Source organism: Pipistrellus kuhlii, unplaced genomic scaffold (assembly GCF_014108245.1).
Source record: "Pipistrellus kuhlii isolate mPipKuh1 unplaced genomic scaffold, mPipKuh1.p scaffold_m20_p_1, whole genome shotgun sequence".
NCBI classification, from domain to species: Eukaryota; Metazoa; Chordata; class Mammalia; order Chiroptera; family Vespertilionidae; genus Pipistrellus; species Pipistrellus kuhlii.
The window spans coordinates 55124560-55145472 of NW_023425404.1; the positions used below are offsets into that span (position 1 = coordinate 55124560).

Here is a 20913-nt window from a genome sequence, read left to right on the forward strand (position 1 = left end):
TCGGGATATTGGACTCTGAAGATCTAAACTTTTTATTACCATTTTGTTGCAGTCTTAAGTTATTTCCACCCTCCAATCCTTTAAAATATAGACCATCTCTTTAAAAACCGACACCCAAGTGACTCAATGCCAAATCCCCAGCATCAGTAGTGTGAGATGACTTCTCCCAGGACAGTGGCAGTGAGGACAGACTGGAGAACATGGACAGATGTGAGGGACCCTGGCTTAGGAAATGGAACTGTAGAAAATGGAGAATCGATGGTGAAAAGTGAGGGAAAATGAGAAATTAAGGATGATGATCAGGCTTCTGATTTAGACTGCTGAAAGGGCAACGGTGCCACCATCTATCAAGACAGAGAAGAGCCAAAACCGGTTTGGCTCAGTGGTAGAGCGTTGGTCTGAGGACTGAAAGGTCCCGAGTTCGATTCTGGTCAAGGGCATGTACATTGGTTGCGGGCACATCCCCAGTGGGGGGTGTGCAGGAGGCGGCTGGTCAATGTTTCTCTCTCATTGATGTTTCTCGCTCTCTATCACTCTCCCTTCCTCCCTGTAAAAAATCTATAAAAGATTATATATATATATATATATATATATATATATATATATATACACACACATATATATATATATATATAAAGACAGAGAAGAGGGAAAAAGTTTAAAGAATAGAGAAGATCAGTTTGGGACATACTGAATTTGGGGGGCCTGCAAGAGATGCGCTTCAGGTAGCTGGATGTCTGGGTTACACGTGCAGGTTGTTACTATGACGTGGCACTAATATCGTAGCCTCTTTGGGCCCGTTTCCACATTTGCAAAACAAGGATGCTGTACTTATAATCTCAAAGATGTCTCCTAGTCCTAAAACATCAATGAAATCAACTTCATCAGTCATCTTAAGTCATTTGTATTGAATTCCTACTTCCTTAAAATTAAGGAGTATATGCCATGTGCATTTTACTTTGGCAATTTAACAAGAACTATTAAAGTACCTTGAAGCTAAGGCATTTGTAAAACTTCGTTTTTTCTTAAATTTTAAGATGGTGACACACTGGCTTCCCTTATCGATGATACACAAATCAGGCTTTCTGGCCTTTCTTGAGAATACAATAATTAAAATAAATAATTATAATAAACTGCTGAAATTTCTTCTCTATGAATTCTTCTCCTTATACTATTAATAGTAGTTTTGGAGAAATGTCTGTATATATTAAAAGCCTAAGCAACCAGCTGACCAGTCACTATGATGCGCTCAGTGCAGGAGCTGCCCCCTGGTGGTCAGTGCCCTCCCACAAGGGGAGCACTGCTCAGCCAGAAGTGGGCTCACATCTGGCGAGTACAGCTGTCCGTGGCGTCCTGAGCCTCTCCTGAGCTGTGGCAGTGCTACCAAGAGGTGGTGGCTGCAGGCACAGTGGGTTCGAATGAGCGCAAGCGGTGCCAGGCCCAGCTCAGGCTCCTCCCTGACTGCCTGCCAGGCTGGCCTGCAGGGGGCCTAAATCAGCAGTGGGACATTCCCTGAGGGCTCCCGGATTGCAAGAGTGCGCGGCCCGGCTGAGGGAACCCACCCCCACCACCTCCCCCGTGCAGGAATCCGTGCAAAGGGGCTCTAATATTCCTATAACTGGGGAAAGGAGGGAAGAAAATATAGAGGGCACAAAAAGGAGTTTTATGTTAGACAAAGTAATATTTTTAAGATCTTCTGTATCCCATTTCAAAAGTAAATAAAACAATATAAATAGGTTGCAATTCTGAAATGCAAAATTAAGAAGCAATGGGGACAAAAGCTACACAGGTCTCCTTAAGTTTCACTGTCCAGAAATAATTATTTCAATAATAGAAATTCTGAAATACTTTCTGTCCAACCTCTTTCCTAATTGCACACAGCCTGTAGGTTATTACAAATTATTTCCATGTTAAAATTAAGATTGAGGGAGGAGGGGACACTAACCTAATCGTTGTGACACATGTGCAAGGAGCCAATACCAAATGTAACTTTGGCTCAAAGGCAGGCTTTGGGGGATAACTGACATATGGGTGGCTGGCCCTTTGAAAAGAAACAGTAGACAGAAGACAGAAGACTCATTTGAGAGCATTTTCCCCCATACTATCTCAAGAGGAAGCACCATTGCTTGGGTGAAAAAGAATCCCTCTGACTCAAAGTCTTCAGCAAAATACCAATTGGGCAAGATGAACAATCCCACAAATTCGACTATATATATGTCTTTAGTGCTTTCTATTGGTTCAGCACACAACTGATACATATTGAAGCATCATCCCAATTTTATCCTCCACCTGCCATATGATGGGTAGTGCATAACCCAGCAACAGAGATAAAAACAACAAGCCCAGAAATTAAACAAATTTGAGTGGAAATTAAGAGTGTTCCCTTAAAATTTACTCATGTAAAAAAATTGCATTTGAACAAAACAATGCTTATTCTATAAAGTAACCTTTGTAACAAAAGGCAAAGCTGCACTGTGACTAAAATATGAGCTTTGGAGTAAGCAAATTTCAAATCCTGGTGCCTCTAAGAGATTTTGGGAATATTAACATCTTGGAGCCTAAATCTCCTCTTAAATAAAATGAAGATAATACAAATATAGGGTTATTTGAGGATTGAAAGTGATCATTTAAAATTCATTAACAGCCGAGGTCGATTTGGCTCAGTGGTAGAGCGTCGGTCTGTGGACTGAAGGGTCCCAGGTTCGACTCCGGTCAAGGGCATGTACATCAGTTGTGGGCACATCCCCGGTAGGGGGTGCAAGAGGCAGCTGGCCGATGTTTCTCTCTCATCAACGTTTCTAGCTCTCTATCTCTCTCCCTTCCTCTCTGTAAGAAATCAATAAAATATATTAAAAATAATAAAATAAAATTCATTAACAAAAATAAAGATTGCGAGACAAAATACCATTTCACATGTTTTGCAGTTAGACTTTTATTATGAATTATGTTTTTGAGCATCATTTCAAGGGTCTGAAATTGCAAATTTAGAGCAGCTAATTTTAAATGAGTTGACTCCAAATCTCATATTAATACTGAATTAAAAAAAAAAAAAGACCACTGTGTGCATGATACTAAACTGATGATCAAGTAGGAACCCTACTTTCAATTTCTCTGATGTAAAGACCATCCTATTTACTTGCGGGTATTAACTTGAGAAGACTATAAAGCAAATTTCTGAAAAACCTGTAAATAAGCACATGAGATTACATTATGTAATTCATGGTTAAAGGTACAAATGGCTAATTTTTTATTTCAAACAAATCCAACTGTATTATAGTAGCCAATGATTATTTTGGGGTTGAAATACACTATGATTTTACTAGTAAGGACTACCCCAATAATTTTCCTTTTAGATTGACTATTTTTGTTTGTATTACAAATTAAGACAAATTCTGAAACTTACTAGGAGACACACAAAAAAATTAGTAGCAGTTTTGGGTTAAATATGTCTCACCTACCAGTTAAAGTGGTTAACCTAGACTTAGCTGCAACGTATTCCCCAACCAATAAATATAATGTACAGTATTAGGTAACAGACTGTAAAAAATCTGGATACCATCAAGGATTAATATGTAAGTCATTAAGATGAACTATACATGAACTCTCAGTTAAAAATCTACCTTACAAAATTATGGTCAAAAGCTTCCATTTCTATTGCTTTCTCCTCTCGTAATTATTATTTCTTGCGTGATAGTTTGTTATCCTCTAGAAGAGTAAGAAAAAGTCTTTTTATATTTCATGATAGGTTTAATCAGGTAACGAAAACAAATTCTTTGATATCATCTGATATGTCCAATTACATGGGTATGATGTAACAAAAACAGTTACAAACTTATATATGCATATTTACATTATATACCCAAAACTATCAAGCTAGTCAACTATATCTAAGGAGATACATTATGACATGAGTTAAACAATACTTTAATGCTTATTAGAAAGAATGCAGTCAAGCTTTTAATGGAAGTAATATACAAGTGAGGCACTTCTGAGGTCAAGAATAGAAAGCAAACGACACTACAGACTGGTAATGTTCACAAAAATCTATGTGTATCTGTAATACATAAGCTTTTCAACTAGGTATTTTTGAAAAATTTTCAAAACTAGCAACTTATGCAATTTAAGGAGCTTCCAGAAACAACGGCTAACATCAGTGAATCAAAGCATACGAAAGGTTCATAACCACCTGGCTGCTAGGCAAACAGTACCTTAATACCTTAAAGCACTTGTTTTTGGTTTACATAAATCACTCCACGTTGTGATTTTTTAAATTTTTTTTTATTTCCTGCACAATCTCTCATGGTGGTTTACAGACCAAAAATTTTTTACATACACAACAATGCAAGTTTCCAGTACTTTCCCTTATACTTAGAAATGTGATTCTGGAGGTCAAATTAAGAATGATAATATTAGTGAATAATCTGTGTTTTTCAGGTAACTACAATTTCAAAGTTTTCAGAAAAATGTTACACTTGCTTAATGTATCTTTGGGCTAGAAATAAAAACCCATTCTTAAATACATAGTCTAAAGTGTAATCACAAGACTGAAAACAAATTTCAATATAAGAAACATCCTTAAGATTCTTTAAATTCAGAGGAAAGTAAAAAAAAAAAAAAAAAAAAAAAAAAATTCAGAGGAAAGTACTTTCCTGTATTTGGGAGACTTGTATGGACATTACGAAACATCTTTATGGTGTTGGATTAAATGGGGTTGGAGTTGGGGAAGAAAAATAAAAGAAAAAGCAGGACTTACCTATGTTATCAGATGGCACTATAACAAGAATTAAAAGTGCATTTGAATTACTTCAAAGGCTCATATTAGGCACTGCTGAATAACCAATGAAAATAGGTAATCTCAAGGTTTCCCCTGCCCCAGCATCCCAGAGACATAAGCACACAATCCCTCTGAAGTTGTCTTGATGTAGTTAGGTGATGTTTATTCTTTTAAAAAATTCTCCCTCACTAGCAATGGGAGGAAAAATAAGAATACCATTTGGTAATGGCTTTAGAAAGTTAAAAGAATTGGTTCTATATATGCTTCGGCACATCCATTAATTAGGACTGATTGCCAGTTCCAAATGTCAGTAAATATTTAAATTCAGGATATATGAGGAAAAAGTGCTCAAAATCCTTCAGCAACCAACAAGACACATTAGATAAAATATTCCTTTTATAGTTTGAGATATATCTTACTCCTGCCTCCTCCGCTTGGCGGTGACCACCACTTAAATAGCTTGTGCAGGTAATAGGGATGAGACCTGTCAGACCCCAATTGCTACCTCACGGTTCTGGCCTACAAATTATCCAGTAGGTGGTGCTGAAGCTCCACACCTCAAATTTCTTCAGAAACCAAGAGATTCCCTCACTAACCCCCCACCTTCAATGCAGGAGAAAAATCTTTTCTGAATTATCAGGTCTGAACACAACACACCATCTGACCAGTCTTTCTTGTCATGCCATCTAGATGATTTCATTTTCCATATTGACTATTATGTAAGCAGTTTTGTTTAGCCATTTGCTTATACTATGAGATTAAAAACAGAGAAAGGTTTTAGAGGAAAAGCCAGCTGGCAGTGCAGTGCCAAATCTGTATGCAGAACGAGAGAAAATGTCCCTGAACATACCTATACACATTTTAGTGTAAGAAATTTAAACCACCCTTTATTTTTCACATAAGACTTCTAATTTACTCAAGAGAAACTTTCCACATAGGGATTCAGATAACTTGTTACTAGTTTTCTAGACCAATTTAGAAACTGGATGTGTTAACTGTAAAGATCCAAGGTGAAATAAAAACCATTTTATCACCATCGTTTTTAATGAAGAAACTTGTTTAAAATTGTAAAGGAAAAAAATGGGGATGGGACGGCAAAATCTTAGCAGCAAAGTGGTTAAAACAATTTGAAAATATTAATGCACAAACATTAAAATATTAAAGCATATATGTCGCATATAAAATACAGTACAGAACCAGGAGTTGCACTATATTGATTAGTGCTTAACAGAAGAAATGATTATATTTGTTCTTCCCAGAAATATATACACAGTCCATTTCCACAGATTTTCCTATATAGCCAGCAAGTTATTTTCTTCAGTTATTCACACCTTGCTCAAACCTGAATTATAAACTCCACACTTACAAATATGAAAATTTATTCATAAGGAAAATCAATTATTTTCATCCCACCAATAAGAAGTAATTTTGAAAGTTAACAGTCTATTCTAGGTAACCGAGTTTAGCTGAAAACTTCAGGGATGAAGATCATCTGCTGCAGCAGCGTCCAAGTATATAAACAGTAAAAATAAGACTTAAAACTGCTGTTACAGTGTCACGTTTGGATTTAGTTCATCCAATTGATTTTTAGTACAAAACTAGAAATAACCTCTTCTTCATAACATCTATAGTTATCAATATATTTTTCTTCTTTTCAATGTGAAATAATACTTCAAGATGATCTATATACACAATGTTGTCAGTTCAAGCTGTCATATAAATATAAATGCTTTCTTAAAAAAAGTATTTTACAGACAGATAGTGTTATATACATTGTTCAGTTTGATCTGGGGCAAAAGACAGCTAACACAAGCTTAAGTGTGAACGTAAAAAGAATGATCCATAAATGACATTTAAAAACGTGCATAGAAAATGAGCTTCAAATGGTAGTGTGACTTTAATGTTTATCACTTCTGAAACTTCAAGCCATTAAAAGGAAAGGCACGCTTCTCAACTTGATCCCTCTAAGGGAATGTTCTTAGAGAACCCTTACTTGATTAGAGTTTAAATGTAACAGTTTAAAAAAAAAAAAAAAAAAGATAATTTGTTCCCGAAGTACTTTAAATAATTGTTGGAACACTTATCCAACTACTTTGTAAATAAAACATCCAGTGATACAATGCTCTGCAAAAGAAATAAATTTTTATGTACAAGGTATTTCATTCACACTGTTGGATTAAATACTTTCCTGGGATAGTTTAGCACATACTTTAACATAAAATAATTTTGCTTTTGGCTGGTTTAAATAGAATAAAATGCAACTGAAAAAAGCTATTGGTATTATGTGAATAATGAGCACTGAGGATTAAGCTAAAAAAATTAGTAACACAGCTGAACAAACTCTGGGTTAGCAGAATGATAAACGAGATTGCAGGAGGAAACTTTTACACTAACAAATCCAGTTACACTTCTTGGCCTTGTAACATATTTGTAAATGCAATATAATTTTTTGAAGGAGGAAACTCTGAAAGAAAACAACTTGCTGGTTGAATACCACAAAAAACAAAACAACAACCCCGAAACCTTTTTTTTTTTCTATGTTTACACAATCGCTTTTTATATAAAAATAAGTGTTACGCTCCCATCAGAACATTAGACGATTACATCTGTGCTTTAAAAAAAAGTTGGTCACTCAAGGCTATTAGAATATTTTAAAGAATTTTAGATTACCAGAATGTACAGATAGAACTCAATATAAACCATAGCCAAAGGGAAACAAAGATGGAAATATCAAATCATTCACATGGAATAAAAATGTTATATTAATTAGATGAGTAAAGTATGCAAAATATAATGGAATGTGACAGTAGATATATGTATATCTACTTCAGAACTAGGAAGGGGAAGAAAAGTTTAATGTCATAATTCGTACCTTATATTTAGTTAAATATAAACATTTGTTATTTATACATAAAACTGCTTTCAAAAAACAATAAATGATTCAGGTGCACTTGTTTAACTTCTTATAATTTCCAAGTGTTAACCTTTCTTAGATTGAAATCAGCTGTTCCCAAGTGCACTTTTAGTTCATGTCCTAATGAATTCAAACCTTTAAAAGTCCCATCACCTAATGCATAAATATACAAAAATGCCAAAAATTAATCCCTTTTAGTCGGATCATATTTTATGATCGCTCTTTATAGCCAATAACCAGAAATGGTTTCCTTTCGCAAATACGCTTTACAACCTGTAACAAAAACATGCCATGCACTCAAGGGAAAAAGTTAGGCATGGCTGGCATCGGTGAAATGCCAAGAACTGACGAGTGCTGCTTCCTCCACGTGTGGCCCCTGTGACACCAGGCAAGGTTTCATATTGCTTTGCCGAAAGCTTCCGCAAATCCAAGTTAGCTAATGCCTGGAAACAAAGGTTTTAAACTCCTGTTGGCCCTAGATCCTCTCATCCAGCAGCCTTATGTTTCCCACCACAGCACCCGCACGCCTCCCCACAACGATGGCAGGATCTCAGGGGGACGTAGCAGCACATACACGGGACAATGAAAGAAAGAGCCACCAGGGCTAACCATCGCAGGCAGAACTTGTCATCGCTAGTGTCACACGAACAGGGGTCAGAAAAGTCTCCCTCTGAGTCTGACATACAGTGATATAGCATGCTCTCGGCACAGAGCATGCAACTAACTTGATAGATGCATCTTCTGATAGGGTCTGGAGCATCCTGACACTTCCCCCTGCCGTTTTCTTCATGGTTAAACCTTTCCTGGCAGTATACGCAGCGGGAACGCTCACCATCTTCTTTTCTTCGTTTTGACTTCTTAAACTTTAACGAGGAAGGCTGTGTCTTAAATACCACGGAGTCTTTGAATGAACTTAACTTGGTCTCATCCCCACAAGAGTACAGATAGTCTGATTTTTTACTGTCTGGTTTAGAGAACTGAATACTGGAGTCAGTATCATCTCTCTCCAAGTCATTTTTCCACATGTCTGGATGCCTGTAGTCTGCATAGCGACGGATTAATATATCTCGAGGATTTATTCTGACAATCTCATCCTCATCTTGAAAGCTGACATGTCGAGGGACCTAAAAAAGGGAAGAGATGAAAACTGCAATAAGGACTGTAAACGTGAATTTTTTGTGTCAACTTTGCTGAGCCTCGTGCCCAGATATTTGGTCAAACATTACTCTGAATATTGAAGTACAGATGTCTCTTGGTGGACTATGACGAGTGAAGATCAGCCTCCATGATATAGGTGAACCTCATCCAATGAACTGAAGGCCTTTATGGAACAGACTGATTGCAACTCTCCCCTGCTTCTCAAGTCCAACAGTTTACCCTTCTCAAGCCCGACAGCAGGCTTTGGAGATGTACCTCCACTATCACTTGTGCCAGTTCCTTAAAAGAAACCTCTATACACGTCTTGTTGGTTCTGTTTCTCTGGAGAATCCTGACTCATCTATTGGTACTGACAAGTGGGTTGCTGTAACAAATACTTAAAAATGTGGCAATGGCTTTGAAACTGGGTAATAAACAGAGACTCAAAAAGTTTTGAGGTGCATGTTATAAAAAGCCTAGATAGCCTCGAACTTTAAATATAATACTGGATAGTGAAAGGAAGTGGTAAAAAAAAAAAGGGGGGGGGAGAGGAAGGGAAGAATTGTATTCTAGTGTTTTGAAGAAGGCAGGAGAGTAAGCATGCTTTGAAGAAAGCACCAAAGGTGTGGCCCTGGCCGGGCTGGTTGGAGCATTGTCCCATACACCAAAAGGTGTGGGTTTGACTCCCTCAGGGCGCAATGGATCTGTCTCTCTCTCTTTCAAAACCAATAAACATATCCTCGGGTGTGGATAAAAAAAAACGAAGAAAAAATAATAACAAAGATATGGCTAGGCAATCATAGGATAAAGAGGCTATGGTATGACTCAGAGATCCTATCAACCATCTCAGCTGAAATGCTGCCAGGTTGGATCTAAGGGGACAGAGTTGAGAGGAAATGAATCAAGGTTGTCAAAGTAATAGCATTTACAGGACTGGCAAACAGAGCTATCTGGCTGGGAACATGCATTATCTCTTAAGGGAAGAACAGGAAATGTCGGGGCTGCCTCCTCAGTTCAATAGGACGGGGCCACTTCCTCAGTTTCAGGGGGCCAGAAAGCCCAAGGGTCAAGGTTGTGGGGCCACCCCCCATGAAGGAAAAAAAAAAAATCATCAAGCCAAAGAGGATTGTTTCTGAGCCTTAAAAAATCTAATGACATTTGCTGTGCTAAGTTTTGGACTTGTTTAAGAATCCCATGACACCTTTCTTCTTTCCAGTTTCTCCCTTCTGGAATGAAAATATCGGTTCTGTGCCTTTCCCACCATTCTAGTTTGAAGCAGGGAAGTTCTCAGGTCCCAGAGAGAAAGATATTTGTCCCAGATTGAATCGTATTTTGTCTGAGCCCACTCTTGATTTAGATAAAATTTAGATGAGACTTGGGGTCTGCTGTGATGGCGTGAATTTTTGCATGTTGAGAAAGGCAGGAATTTAGGGGAGCAGATGCCGGAGGGGGAAAATGTTACGGGCTGAACCATGTCCTCTCCAAATTCACGAGTTGAGGCACCAACTTCCACCATCTCAAAAAGTCACTATATTTAGACACAGGGACTTTAAAGAGGTCATTAAGTTCAAGTAAGGCCCTTAGAGTGAACCTTAATCCATCCAATTTGACTAGTGTACTTTGAAGAGGAAATTGGACACACAGAGAGACACTGGGATATGCATGAAAGAGCAAAGACCAGGGAGGACACACCAAGAAGGTGGTCACCTGCAAGCCAAGGAGAGAGGTCCCTGAAGAAACCAAATTACTAGCACTTTGACCTTGGACTTCAGTTTCCAGACTTAGAAGAAAATAAATTCTTGTTGTTCCAACCATCTAGTCTGTTGGTCTCTGAAAATAACTTAAAATGCACCATACCATATACACACTCATGTGTATATGCATACATGTATATATACATACACACACATGTGTATACACATACATGTATATATACATATACACACAACCTCCCTCACCCCTCCTTCTGGATAGACTGTCTCCTTGAGGCCAAGGAGCAAAGTAAATCTTCTAGAGATATTATAAATCACACAAGGTCTAAATCAAAACGATCCTTTATTTAACCATTCAGGTGGGCTTCTGGAAGTCGAATTTGTATCTCCTGGCCCCAGACCCTGGACACAGCGACTAGTCTACAAGTAAACACCTGTCCCAGGTTGGGACAAACTTCTATTCCCCAGATATTTGGTACTGGGACTAAAAAAATTCCAGGTCAGGGCTAAAGTGAAGTCCATTAAATCAACTATGTATAATTCTTATTGGTTCTATCTGGTGATAAATACACTGTTGATATCCCCTAGACTCACACTAGAAATTTGGATAGAATTTATGTATTAGGGTTTACAAGCCTTTATGTAGCAAACTTATACACTAAATTATTTTTCCTAGTACAATTCAACTATATAGAGAATAAGAAGGACTAGAAAACTTCACTTATTTGTTCATTAGTTATAGTCCATATCAGAAGATAAACTGAGGTAACTTACCTTATTTTGGGACTTTAGGCCTCCACATTCCTTGGATATTTGTCGCTGTGCATATTCTATGCTTCTGCCCTGAATGTCTAGGCTTGGATGAGTGAACGTTATCTAAAATACAAACAATTTCTACTTAAATGACAATTCCAGGATTTCATAACTTATTAGTAGTTAAGCTTTTCAAAATGTTGAGTCATCCTATTTATTATATAAAATTAGGTCTTTCCTTATACATTTAAAATTTAAATTAAAAAGTAATACAGAATTCTGATTTCTGGTTCTACATGTAAGCACTTTAAAGTTGTCACTCTGTCCTAAGAAGGAAAATATGAACAGAAAAAAAAAAAAATCAACACTTATTGAGTATGTAAGACAGAGAAGGACACAAGGCAAACCACTGCTTCCAAGCCTGGAGAGACAGAATAACAGAGCAGACTCATGAGTGATCAATGCCATGGAAACCAGTGCTGGGGTAGGAAAAGCTAAACTATAATTGATGAATTGCTGGAAGCTCACTGTAGATAATGTTAAGATTCACCTGCAAGAATCCACTAGGTCCCCACAGTAAATATCAGAAGAGTCCCAAACGCTTTCAGCAGGAAGAGGGGGGAAAGAACCATTTTGAAATTAGGGCGCACTCTGTTTTTAACAGAGTCTGCCCCAGAAGAAACTAGTTAACCTGGGCCTGACCTGCCAGGTGTCATCAGAACCTATCTGACCATCCCATCCACCCTAAGCAGAGAAGGAAAAACCGAGAAATACTAGTGAAGTGCACAGTCCAGATGCATGACTCAGAAATGAATTAATTGTAAATGTATATTGTAAACTGTCAAGCAACCACTAAAAACATTAAAAAAAAAATAACTGATATGCGAAAAAGGAGAGAATGAAATAATATAAAATTCTATATAATAAAAGCCTAATATGCAAATTGCCCCTTGGGCGATAGTTCGACTGAGGGACTGGGAGTTCGACTGCTTGCTTTGTGTGCTGACCACCAGGGGGCAGTGTGGAACATGGTGGGAATCTGTGATGTGTTGTGAACTCTCGATGGCTACCTGGGGGCAGGGGTGACAGGGACAGAGGTGCAGTGAGAATGCAGGGTGTCCACCAAGCTCACTCTCACTCCCCCTGCTACCTTTCCCCAGGAAGCAAGGGCTGGCATGCCAGGGAAGCCCCCACACTCAGGTGCCTGGTGCCTGCGAGGAGCCCACCCCCCACCCGCACGGGTTCTTAAGGATGAGCGGGGACTGCAGGGGCCGGTCTGCCTCCCTTGGGTTTTGCAGGAGCTGGTCTGCAAGGCTGGCCAGGAGAGCGCGTGCTGATTGCCCAACTTCTGTGTGGCACCGCTGGGCGGCCCAAAGACCCACACTGTGCCCCAGCCCTTGTCATCCAGCCGCATTCACCACATCTCTGTGTGGGACTCAGGCACTGTGACTCAGGCGGAGGCGGGTGCACGGGGCCTGGGCTGCATGGGGGCCTGAGGTCCCAAGTGTTGCCCAAGGCCCAGAGGTCAGCTGGTACCTGCCCTTGCACACCAGATGCTGGAGCTTCAATAGCTGGCCAGGCCTAGGGACCAGAACCCATGCACAAATTTCATGCACCGGGCCTCTAGTGTTCAATAAATCCACAAAAGACTTTGGGAAAAATTGAAATATAACAATAGGAATAAAGAACAAGGGTAACAAACAGAAAACTAACAAATATGATAGAGATTAAGTCAACTGCATCAGTAATCACTTTGAACATTAATGACCTAAATATTCTAATTAAAAGACAGAGACTGCAGAGTGAATAAAAAAAAAATAAGACCCAACTATATGTTGTCTATAAGAACAACATATGAGCAATGATATAATGATAAAAGAGTCAATTCTCCAAGAATTAGCAAGTATGTCTTTAACAAAAGTGTGTCAAATTACACAAGGCAAAAACTGTTGGAACTACAGAGAGAAATAGATGTGCCCATTGTTGTAGATGAAGACGCAGGGACAGACCCAACAGGCAGAAAATCACTAAGGACAAATTGAACACATTAACTCAGTCAACCAAGTGGATATAATTGATATCTGCAGACTGCTCATCCAGCAGCAGTATACCCATTCTTCTCAATCTCTCATGGAGCATTACCCAGACAGACCACATTCTGGGTAAAAAACAGAACAAAACAGATCTTAGCAAAAAAAAAAAAAAAAAAAAAAAAAAAAAAAAAGGTGGGGGGGTGGGGGTGGGGGTTTATACAACGTCTGCTCTCAGACCACAAAGGAATTAAACTGGAAATGAATAAGAGAAAGGTAATTTAAAAATCCCAATATACGTGTTGCTTAAATAACAAACTTCAAAGTAACACATAATGGGTCGAAAAGAAATCTGGGGAAACTTAAAAGGTATTTTGAACCAAGTGGAAATAAAAACAAATGATCAAACTTTATGGAATATAGTAAAACATGTGCTTAGAGAGAAACTGATAGCATTGAATATATGTAATTAGAAAAAAGGAAACATCTATATAAAAAATGTAAGTTCTAACCTTAGCAAAGCAGAAAAAAATAAGTCCAAAACAAGAAAAGAATAAGAATTAGAATAGAAATCAATCAAAGTATTAATGAAATAAAAAACGAATTCTTTGAAAAGATGAACAAAATTGACAAGCCTCTAGTCAGGCTAGGTAAGAAAGAGAGGACACAAATTATTAATATCGGCAATAAAAGAGGAAATATCAGTACAGATCCCATGGAAATTACAAGGTTAATAAAAGAACATTATGAACAACTCTATGCCCACAAAATTGCTATCCAAGGTGAAATGGATGATTCCTTGAAAGGCAAAATATGCCAAAACTCAAAAGACAATCTGAATAGGACTAGATCTATTTAACATGTTAAGCGCCCAGCCTGTTTCGTCTTCCAGATGGGAAGTATAGTATTCGTCACCGGTGACTGACTGGGCACTTTAACATGTTAAGAAGTTGAATCAATAATTTTTCAAAGTAGAAAGCACCAATGAAAATACACATCTCCCAAGACATACAAACAGCCAATAGATATATGAAAAGATGTTTAACCTCACAAGCAATTAGGGAAATACAAATGAAAACTACAATGAGATATCTACCACCTTATACTTGTTAGGGTGGCCATTATCCATAAGACAAGCCATAAGTGTTGAAGAGGTTGTGGAAAAAAAGAACCCTCATTCACTGATGGTGAAAAGTAAACTGGTACAACCACTATGGAAAGCAGTCTGGCAATTCCTCAAAATATTAAGAATAGAACTACCATATGACCCAGCAATCCCACTCCTATGTATATAACCAAAAAACTCAAAATCATGTATTCACAAAGATATATGCACTCCTATGTTCACTGCAGCATTATTCATGGTGGCCAAGACATGGAAACAACCAAAATGTCCTGCAATAGAGGACTGGATAAACAGGATGTGGTACATACACACAATGGAATATTACTCAGCATTAAAAAAGGATGAAATAGTGCCATTTACAACAACATGGTTGGATGGATCTTATGCTAAGTGAAATAAAAAACTGAAACTCATGAACACAAACAGCAGTGTGGTGGTTGCCAGAGATAAGGGGGAGGGAGGGTTTTTGAGAGGAGAAGCAGGTCCTAATATAAGGTGACAGGAGAAGATTTGACTAGGGGTGGTAGGCACATGGTACAATATATTGTAACAAAGAAATCCACACCTGAAACTTACATGTTCATGTAACCAATGTCATCCCAATCAACTCAATGAAAGAAAAAAAGAAGAAAGCATCAGCCCCAGAAGGATTTACTGTAGAGATCTACCAAACATTTAAGGAATAAGTTATGCCAAATTTCTACTATCTTCTACAGAAGATCCAAACAAGAAATACTTCTTACCTGGTTCTATAAGGTCAACATTAATACTAAAACCAGACAAAAACATTACAAGAAAAAAAAAAACAATAAAAAACTCCTGCAACCAGTAAGCAAACTATAACAAAGCTGCAGGATACAAAGTTAATTCACAACAGCCAACCACTTTCTTATATACCAACAATGAACAAGAAGAATTTGATATTTAACAACATATGTACAAGTTCTATATGAGAAAAACCACAAATTCTGATGAACAAATTTAAAAAAGTAGATGCGAAGTATTCCCATGTTTATGTCCTGGTGGTAACCTCATTTTTTTGTTGTTGTTGTTGCTATTATGTATTAATTTACACACACAAATGCATGCATGCATATATATGGATCTTTAAATTTTTTAATAGGACCTTTTGCACTGTGACTTGCTTTTCTGTGCTTAATGAAACACATGGACACTTTTCTATGTTTTCTAAAAAATATTTTTATTGAATTTAAGAGAGAGAGAAGGAGGGGAAAAAGGAGACATTTATATGAGAGCAAAACATTAATCTGCTACCTCCTGCATGCCCCCTACTGGGGAATCAAAACTGCAACCTTTTGGTGCATGGGAAGACAATCAATTGAGCCACAGCAGCCAGGCCAACTTTTCTCTAATTATACATATATCTCTAATCTTATTCTTTTTTTTAAATTTCATTTTTAATTTTTTTGTTTTGTCTTTTTTCTAACCTTATTCTTTTATGTATTTATTAATATATATTTTATTGATTTTTTTACAGAGAGGAAGAAAGAGGGAAAGAGAGAAACATCGATGAGAGAGAATCATTGATTAGCTGCCTCTTGCACACCCCTTACTGGGGATGTGTCCACAACCAAGGTACATGCCCTTGACCGGAATCGAACCTGCGACCTCTCAGTCTGCAGGCCGACGCTCTATCCACTGAGCCAAACCGGTTTCAGCCTAACCTTATTCTTTTAGTGTTTCACTGAATAACTTTTAATTTATTTAATCTAATTAATATACACATAGGTTTTTTCCAATCTTTGGATGTTATAAGCAGCATTGTAACAAATGTTCTTGCACATTTACTTTTAATACACATGTCCAAGTACATATATATCATAGATTCCTAACATAGAATTGCTGAATTTAAAAGTCTGTATACTTCAATTAAAAAAGGAATTTTAAACGGATATATCCAACTCGAACCTCCTACTTTGTAGGGTCTTAAACAGAGAAGAAAATTTAATAAAATTAAAGACTGAAGAGGTTACCTCATTCCCAACCTTGTTTCCGATAGCTTTAAAATTTTACATTCATCAGCACTTTAATCACATAATACATAAGAGAAAAAAAAGCATTTCAGTTTTAATTGTGCTATAGAACTAAAAAATTGATGTGGGATGAAGTGGATTCTGGAGTTTATTTTTTCTAACCTGACTTTATTATACATTCTTCCATGCCCAGTTACCTCTACACGGGATGAAAAATTTTGAGCACACACTTCCCACTCCATTTTCCTTTTAGTTTCAATATTCAGGTATACAGGATGTCCCCCAAAAAGGTACACACACTTTTAACAGCTGATAGCTCAATTTTAAAAATGAAATGTATTTTAATAATCAATGCCTTTGTAATTATTCAAAGTGTGTGTATACCTATAAATTTGACTTCCTAATAAATACATAGTATTCGTCTCTATGGAAGGCACAATTAAGTAGAAACATGGCTCTTATCCTCATGAGTGGGATGATAAAGCATATAAACACAACTCAAGGTGAAATATGTAAGAATTCAGGAATTAATGGAGGAAGGAATCACTATGATTAAACGGTCTGAAAAAGATTCATGAAGAAAAAGAAACTGAAAGTAAACAACAAATAAAGGAAGCATTTGTTCAATTTTTTTTTAAAAGATGGAAGAGCATTACAGAAAAGGAAGTAAAGAGAAACATTTTTGTTTTTTCCCCCTGATATATGTATTTCTTATAAATCAAAATGACATGTATTAAATATATATTCTTGAGGTTTATTTTTATAGTAAAAATGTCCACTTTTTGACTTATTACTCCAATTTCACTTGCAGAAAAAAGTCACAAACAGCACCAAAACACATGCACTTTGAAACTACCCGAGTTAACAGAGTAGTTGATAATGTTAATCCTCTCACAAAATCTTTACATGAAAACATAAAGGGACAATGCTGACTTTTTACACTTATTAAGCACAGATGCTGTACGATACACCCCAACTCACCCCTGCTTTTTAATGTGATGCTACTGCTACAGGCTTTCAGAAGAATTTCTTAGCTGAAAAATGGGAGATGCTTCTTCTAAGTTGGTCACAAATGAAATTTTAAAAGGATTATATTTACAATGGCAATGGCACAAAATAGTGCAAAGAATCTTATAAAAACTCTATCTTTTCATGAAGAAAATTCACAACTTTAATGAGAGATACTGAGTAGTTAAACAAAGGGATACATCATATTTATAATTATGAAAGTTAAATTTTCCCTAAAACAGATTCAGTGAAATTAAAATACAAACTATAAATGGGTTTTTCATCAAATTTGATAAGCTGACTAAAAGTTTTGCAAGAGTAAACAACCAAAACTTTTTTTTTTTTTAATTTAAGAGGAACAAGAATGTAGGTAGGGGTACTTTAATTATTCAGATATTAAGACCTCACAGAGCTAAAGTAATTCTATAGTAAAGAAGACAATATTGCACTGATGTCAGGAAAAACAGACCAACGGATCGGATTAGAGAAACCAAGAAACAAATATGGAAAATTTGATATGTGACAGATATGGCACCCCCTGATTCCAATAAACTGTGTAGAAGCAATTAATTATACACATGGTAAAAATAAAATTTGATTCCTATCACAGAAATCAGTTTAAGATGGGTTAGAGACAAAACTAAAATTGTTAGTATAAAATAGGGAGAAAATCTTTAAAACAAGGATAGGGAGGCATTTATGTAAACACCATTAGGAAAAGAATAAATTCAATTGCATTAAAATTTAGACTGTTCACCAAACCAATATAGAAAATGAAAACCAACTACAAACTAGGAGATACTGGCCACAAGTAAAACTGAAAAAGGAGAAGTGACACAGAAAATTGTATTACTCAGTAACAAGGCTATTATATAAGAACATGTAGCTAAAATTAGTTTGTAAAGGAACAACCACGGCTATTTCCATAATCTTTCAAATGCTCAATATATATGGCTTGTACTCATATAACACATAAATCCTAGAGACTAATTTACCCCAAAATCTTTTGTAGCACATCAACCTCAAAAGCCCATTCCTATATTCCCTAAGAAAAACCTCTTGTGCATGATCAGCTGGGTACAAGAAAGTTTGTACTAGCAGTATGCCTAACAACAACACAATTATGGAAATATCTGAAATATCCACTGGCAGAAGAAAAATAAGTAGTAGAACTATCAAAAAAGCATAGGAAGTCTAAGCAACCAAAATCCAAGGCAATGATAACCTCTAGGATGAAGACATGTGGATAGAAATGGGGGTTCCTTTCTATAAGTTGTTTGGTGGTTTCTCAGGTGTTCATTACATATATTGTTTTCTTTGAATTAAATGTCATAAATCTTTGATGGTAAACTCATTGATGCATGATGTCTTACTTCTCTATAGTAAAATATGCTCCAGAAACTTGAAAGCAAAACTGAAAAGAGCCATAATGGTTTCTAGGGCTATTAGACTTAACTAAAACCTGAATGAGAGCATTAGCATTTTGAAAGATTGTACCTATCCATCAAAGGCATTTAAATAGCCCATGAAAACATAGTATGTGAGTCAAAACAAACACTACAAGAAAAAAAAAACCTATACTAATCTTAAGTGACAATTCTCCATGCTTGGTCTCACTTCTGCAGACCTAGGAGCAGAGGCACTGTCTGCCTTTGTTTCAGACTTTCTCTCAAAGATGTGTGTTTAGTGGAATATGTAGTGTCTCCCCTTAGAAGTTAAGAAGTAGTATCTAGTGTAACAAAATCAGCCTCCTTCAAAAGTCAGGCAGACTTATCGCCCAGTAGAAAACACTAGGGTTCCCTAAACAAGGAGAGAGAGAGAGAGAGAGAGAGAGAGAGAGAGAGAGAGAGAGAGAGAGAGAGAGAGAGAGAGAGAGTGTGTGTGTGTGTGTGTGTGTGTGTGTGTGAGAGAGAGAGAGAGAGAGAGAGAGAGAGAGAGAGAGAGAGAGAGCGCGCATGCGCACACATCACATCCACCTGAGCAGCTGCTGAAAGGTATATTTTAAGAGGAAGAAGAAAAAGGTAAAGATAAAAATTATGAACAACTACATATCTTTCAACAAGTGAATCTAAAAATCAAGTGAATAAAAAAATCTGATGAACAGAATAAACTGGTGAATATCATAGAATCAGGGGCATAGAAAGGGAGTGAACTGACAGTCCTTGGGGGGGAAAGGGTTGAGAGAGGTGAGGAAAAAGACTGGATAAAAATCATACACCTATGGATGAGGACAGTGGGGAGGGTGTTAAAGGTAGGGTATGGGGACCAGGTGGAGGGAAGCTATTGGGGGGGGGAAGGAACTGTAATAATCTGAACAATAAAGATTAAAAAAAAAGTATCCAGCACATAGCAAGTACCAGCTATAATAAAGATTAAATAACTATAACTATTAGATTTAATGAAATATAAAAGTGCCTATTTACCATAGGGAAACATTTTAATCTGAGCTAGAAGAAAAAGGAGGAGGAGGAAAGGAAGGAGATAAGAGGAAGGGAAGAAAACTTACCATTTCTAAATAAGAATTCCAACAATTCAGTAATTACTATCCTAGTGACTTTGTTCAGGTACTTAATGATTCTATGCATGAATTTTTTCACTGATAAAAACTAAAGATATTGGCTCTGTTCAAATAAAATATTAGACTCAAAAGCACTTAGTGAAGCACCAAAGGACTATAAAATTTCATTATTATTTTTAACAGTCTTCTCAATTTCCTAAGACAATTAAAGAGGTAGAATAAATTAAGTGTTCTATGAATTTTTCTATTCATGTATTACTACCACCTTAATTCACTAAACTATAGCCAATAGGCCTTTCAGTCCTACTACTATTTTCTTTACAATTACTGGGAAGTATTACTGATTATTAAAATTTTTACTGTCCATCTCTCTCACTAGCATTTATATCCTTTGTGCGGCTAGGGCTCATATCTATCTCGTTCACAGCTATTCCTAGGGCTTAGACCAGATGCCTCATACACAGGTGTTCTAACATTTATCACATACATATCAATATATGTGTGAATATGAATATCCTTTTAAAACCCTAAAATAACGCTTTGGGAATGAGTGGTATTATTATTGCTATTTACATTGGAGGAAACAGGAAGACAGAGAGCATTAATAGCTTTGCAATTCTAAGTAAGTTAAAAAGCCAGGAATTAAAGTTAGGTCTGCCTCTGACTAAAGCCCAAGGCATTACTCAGAAATTTCCATCCAGGGAGTAACTTTTCCCTAATGCCTATTGTGAGTCTAAAAAGAGTTCAAAGAAAAATGGCAGAATAACAAGTCTATGCAGGAAATGTAAAATTCACAACTCCAATTTACACAAAGCAGCAAGATGCATCTTCTTACTCAAAGGGTGTAAAGATTAGCCATGTCACTCTCTCCTCCCAAACAGCCACAACTATGACTAAACCAGGGTCTGGCCTTGGACACAAAGGCAAGCCACAAGCTTATAAGATCG

General features: G+C 36.9%; 1 protein-coding gene across 1 annotated transcript in view; it reads right to left on the reverse strand.

Moving 5' to 3' along the window:
- Positions 1-4627: 4627 nt before the first annotated feature.
- Positions 4628-20913, reverse strand: part of SPRED1 (sprouty related EVH1 domain containing 1) — a 95420-nt gene continuing 79134 nt past the window's right edge. The window contains exons 6-7 of the mRNA XM_036446530.2: positions 11312-11413; positions 4628-8812 (exon numbers count right to left, since the gene is read on the reverse strand). Of these exons, the coding sequence (XP_036302423.1) occupies positions 8174-8812; positions 11312-11413 (741 nt within the window). The 3' untranslated portion in view covers positions 4628-8173. The remainder of the gene's footprint in view (positions 8813-11311; positions 11414-20913) is intronic.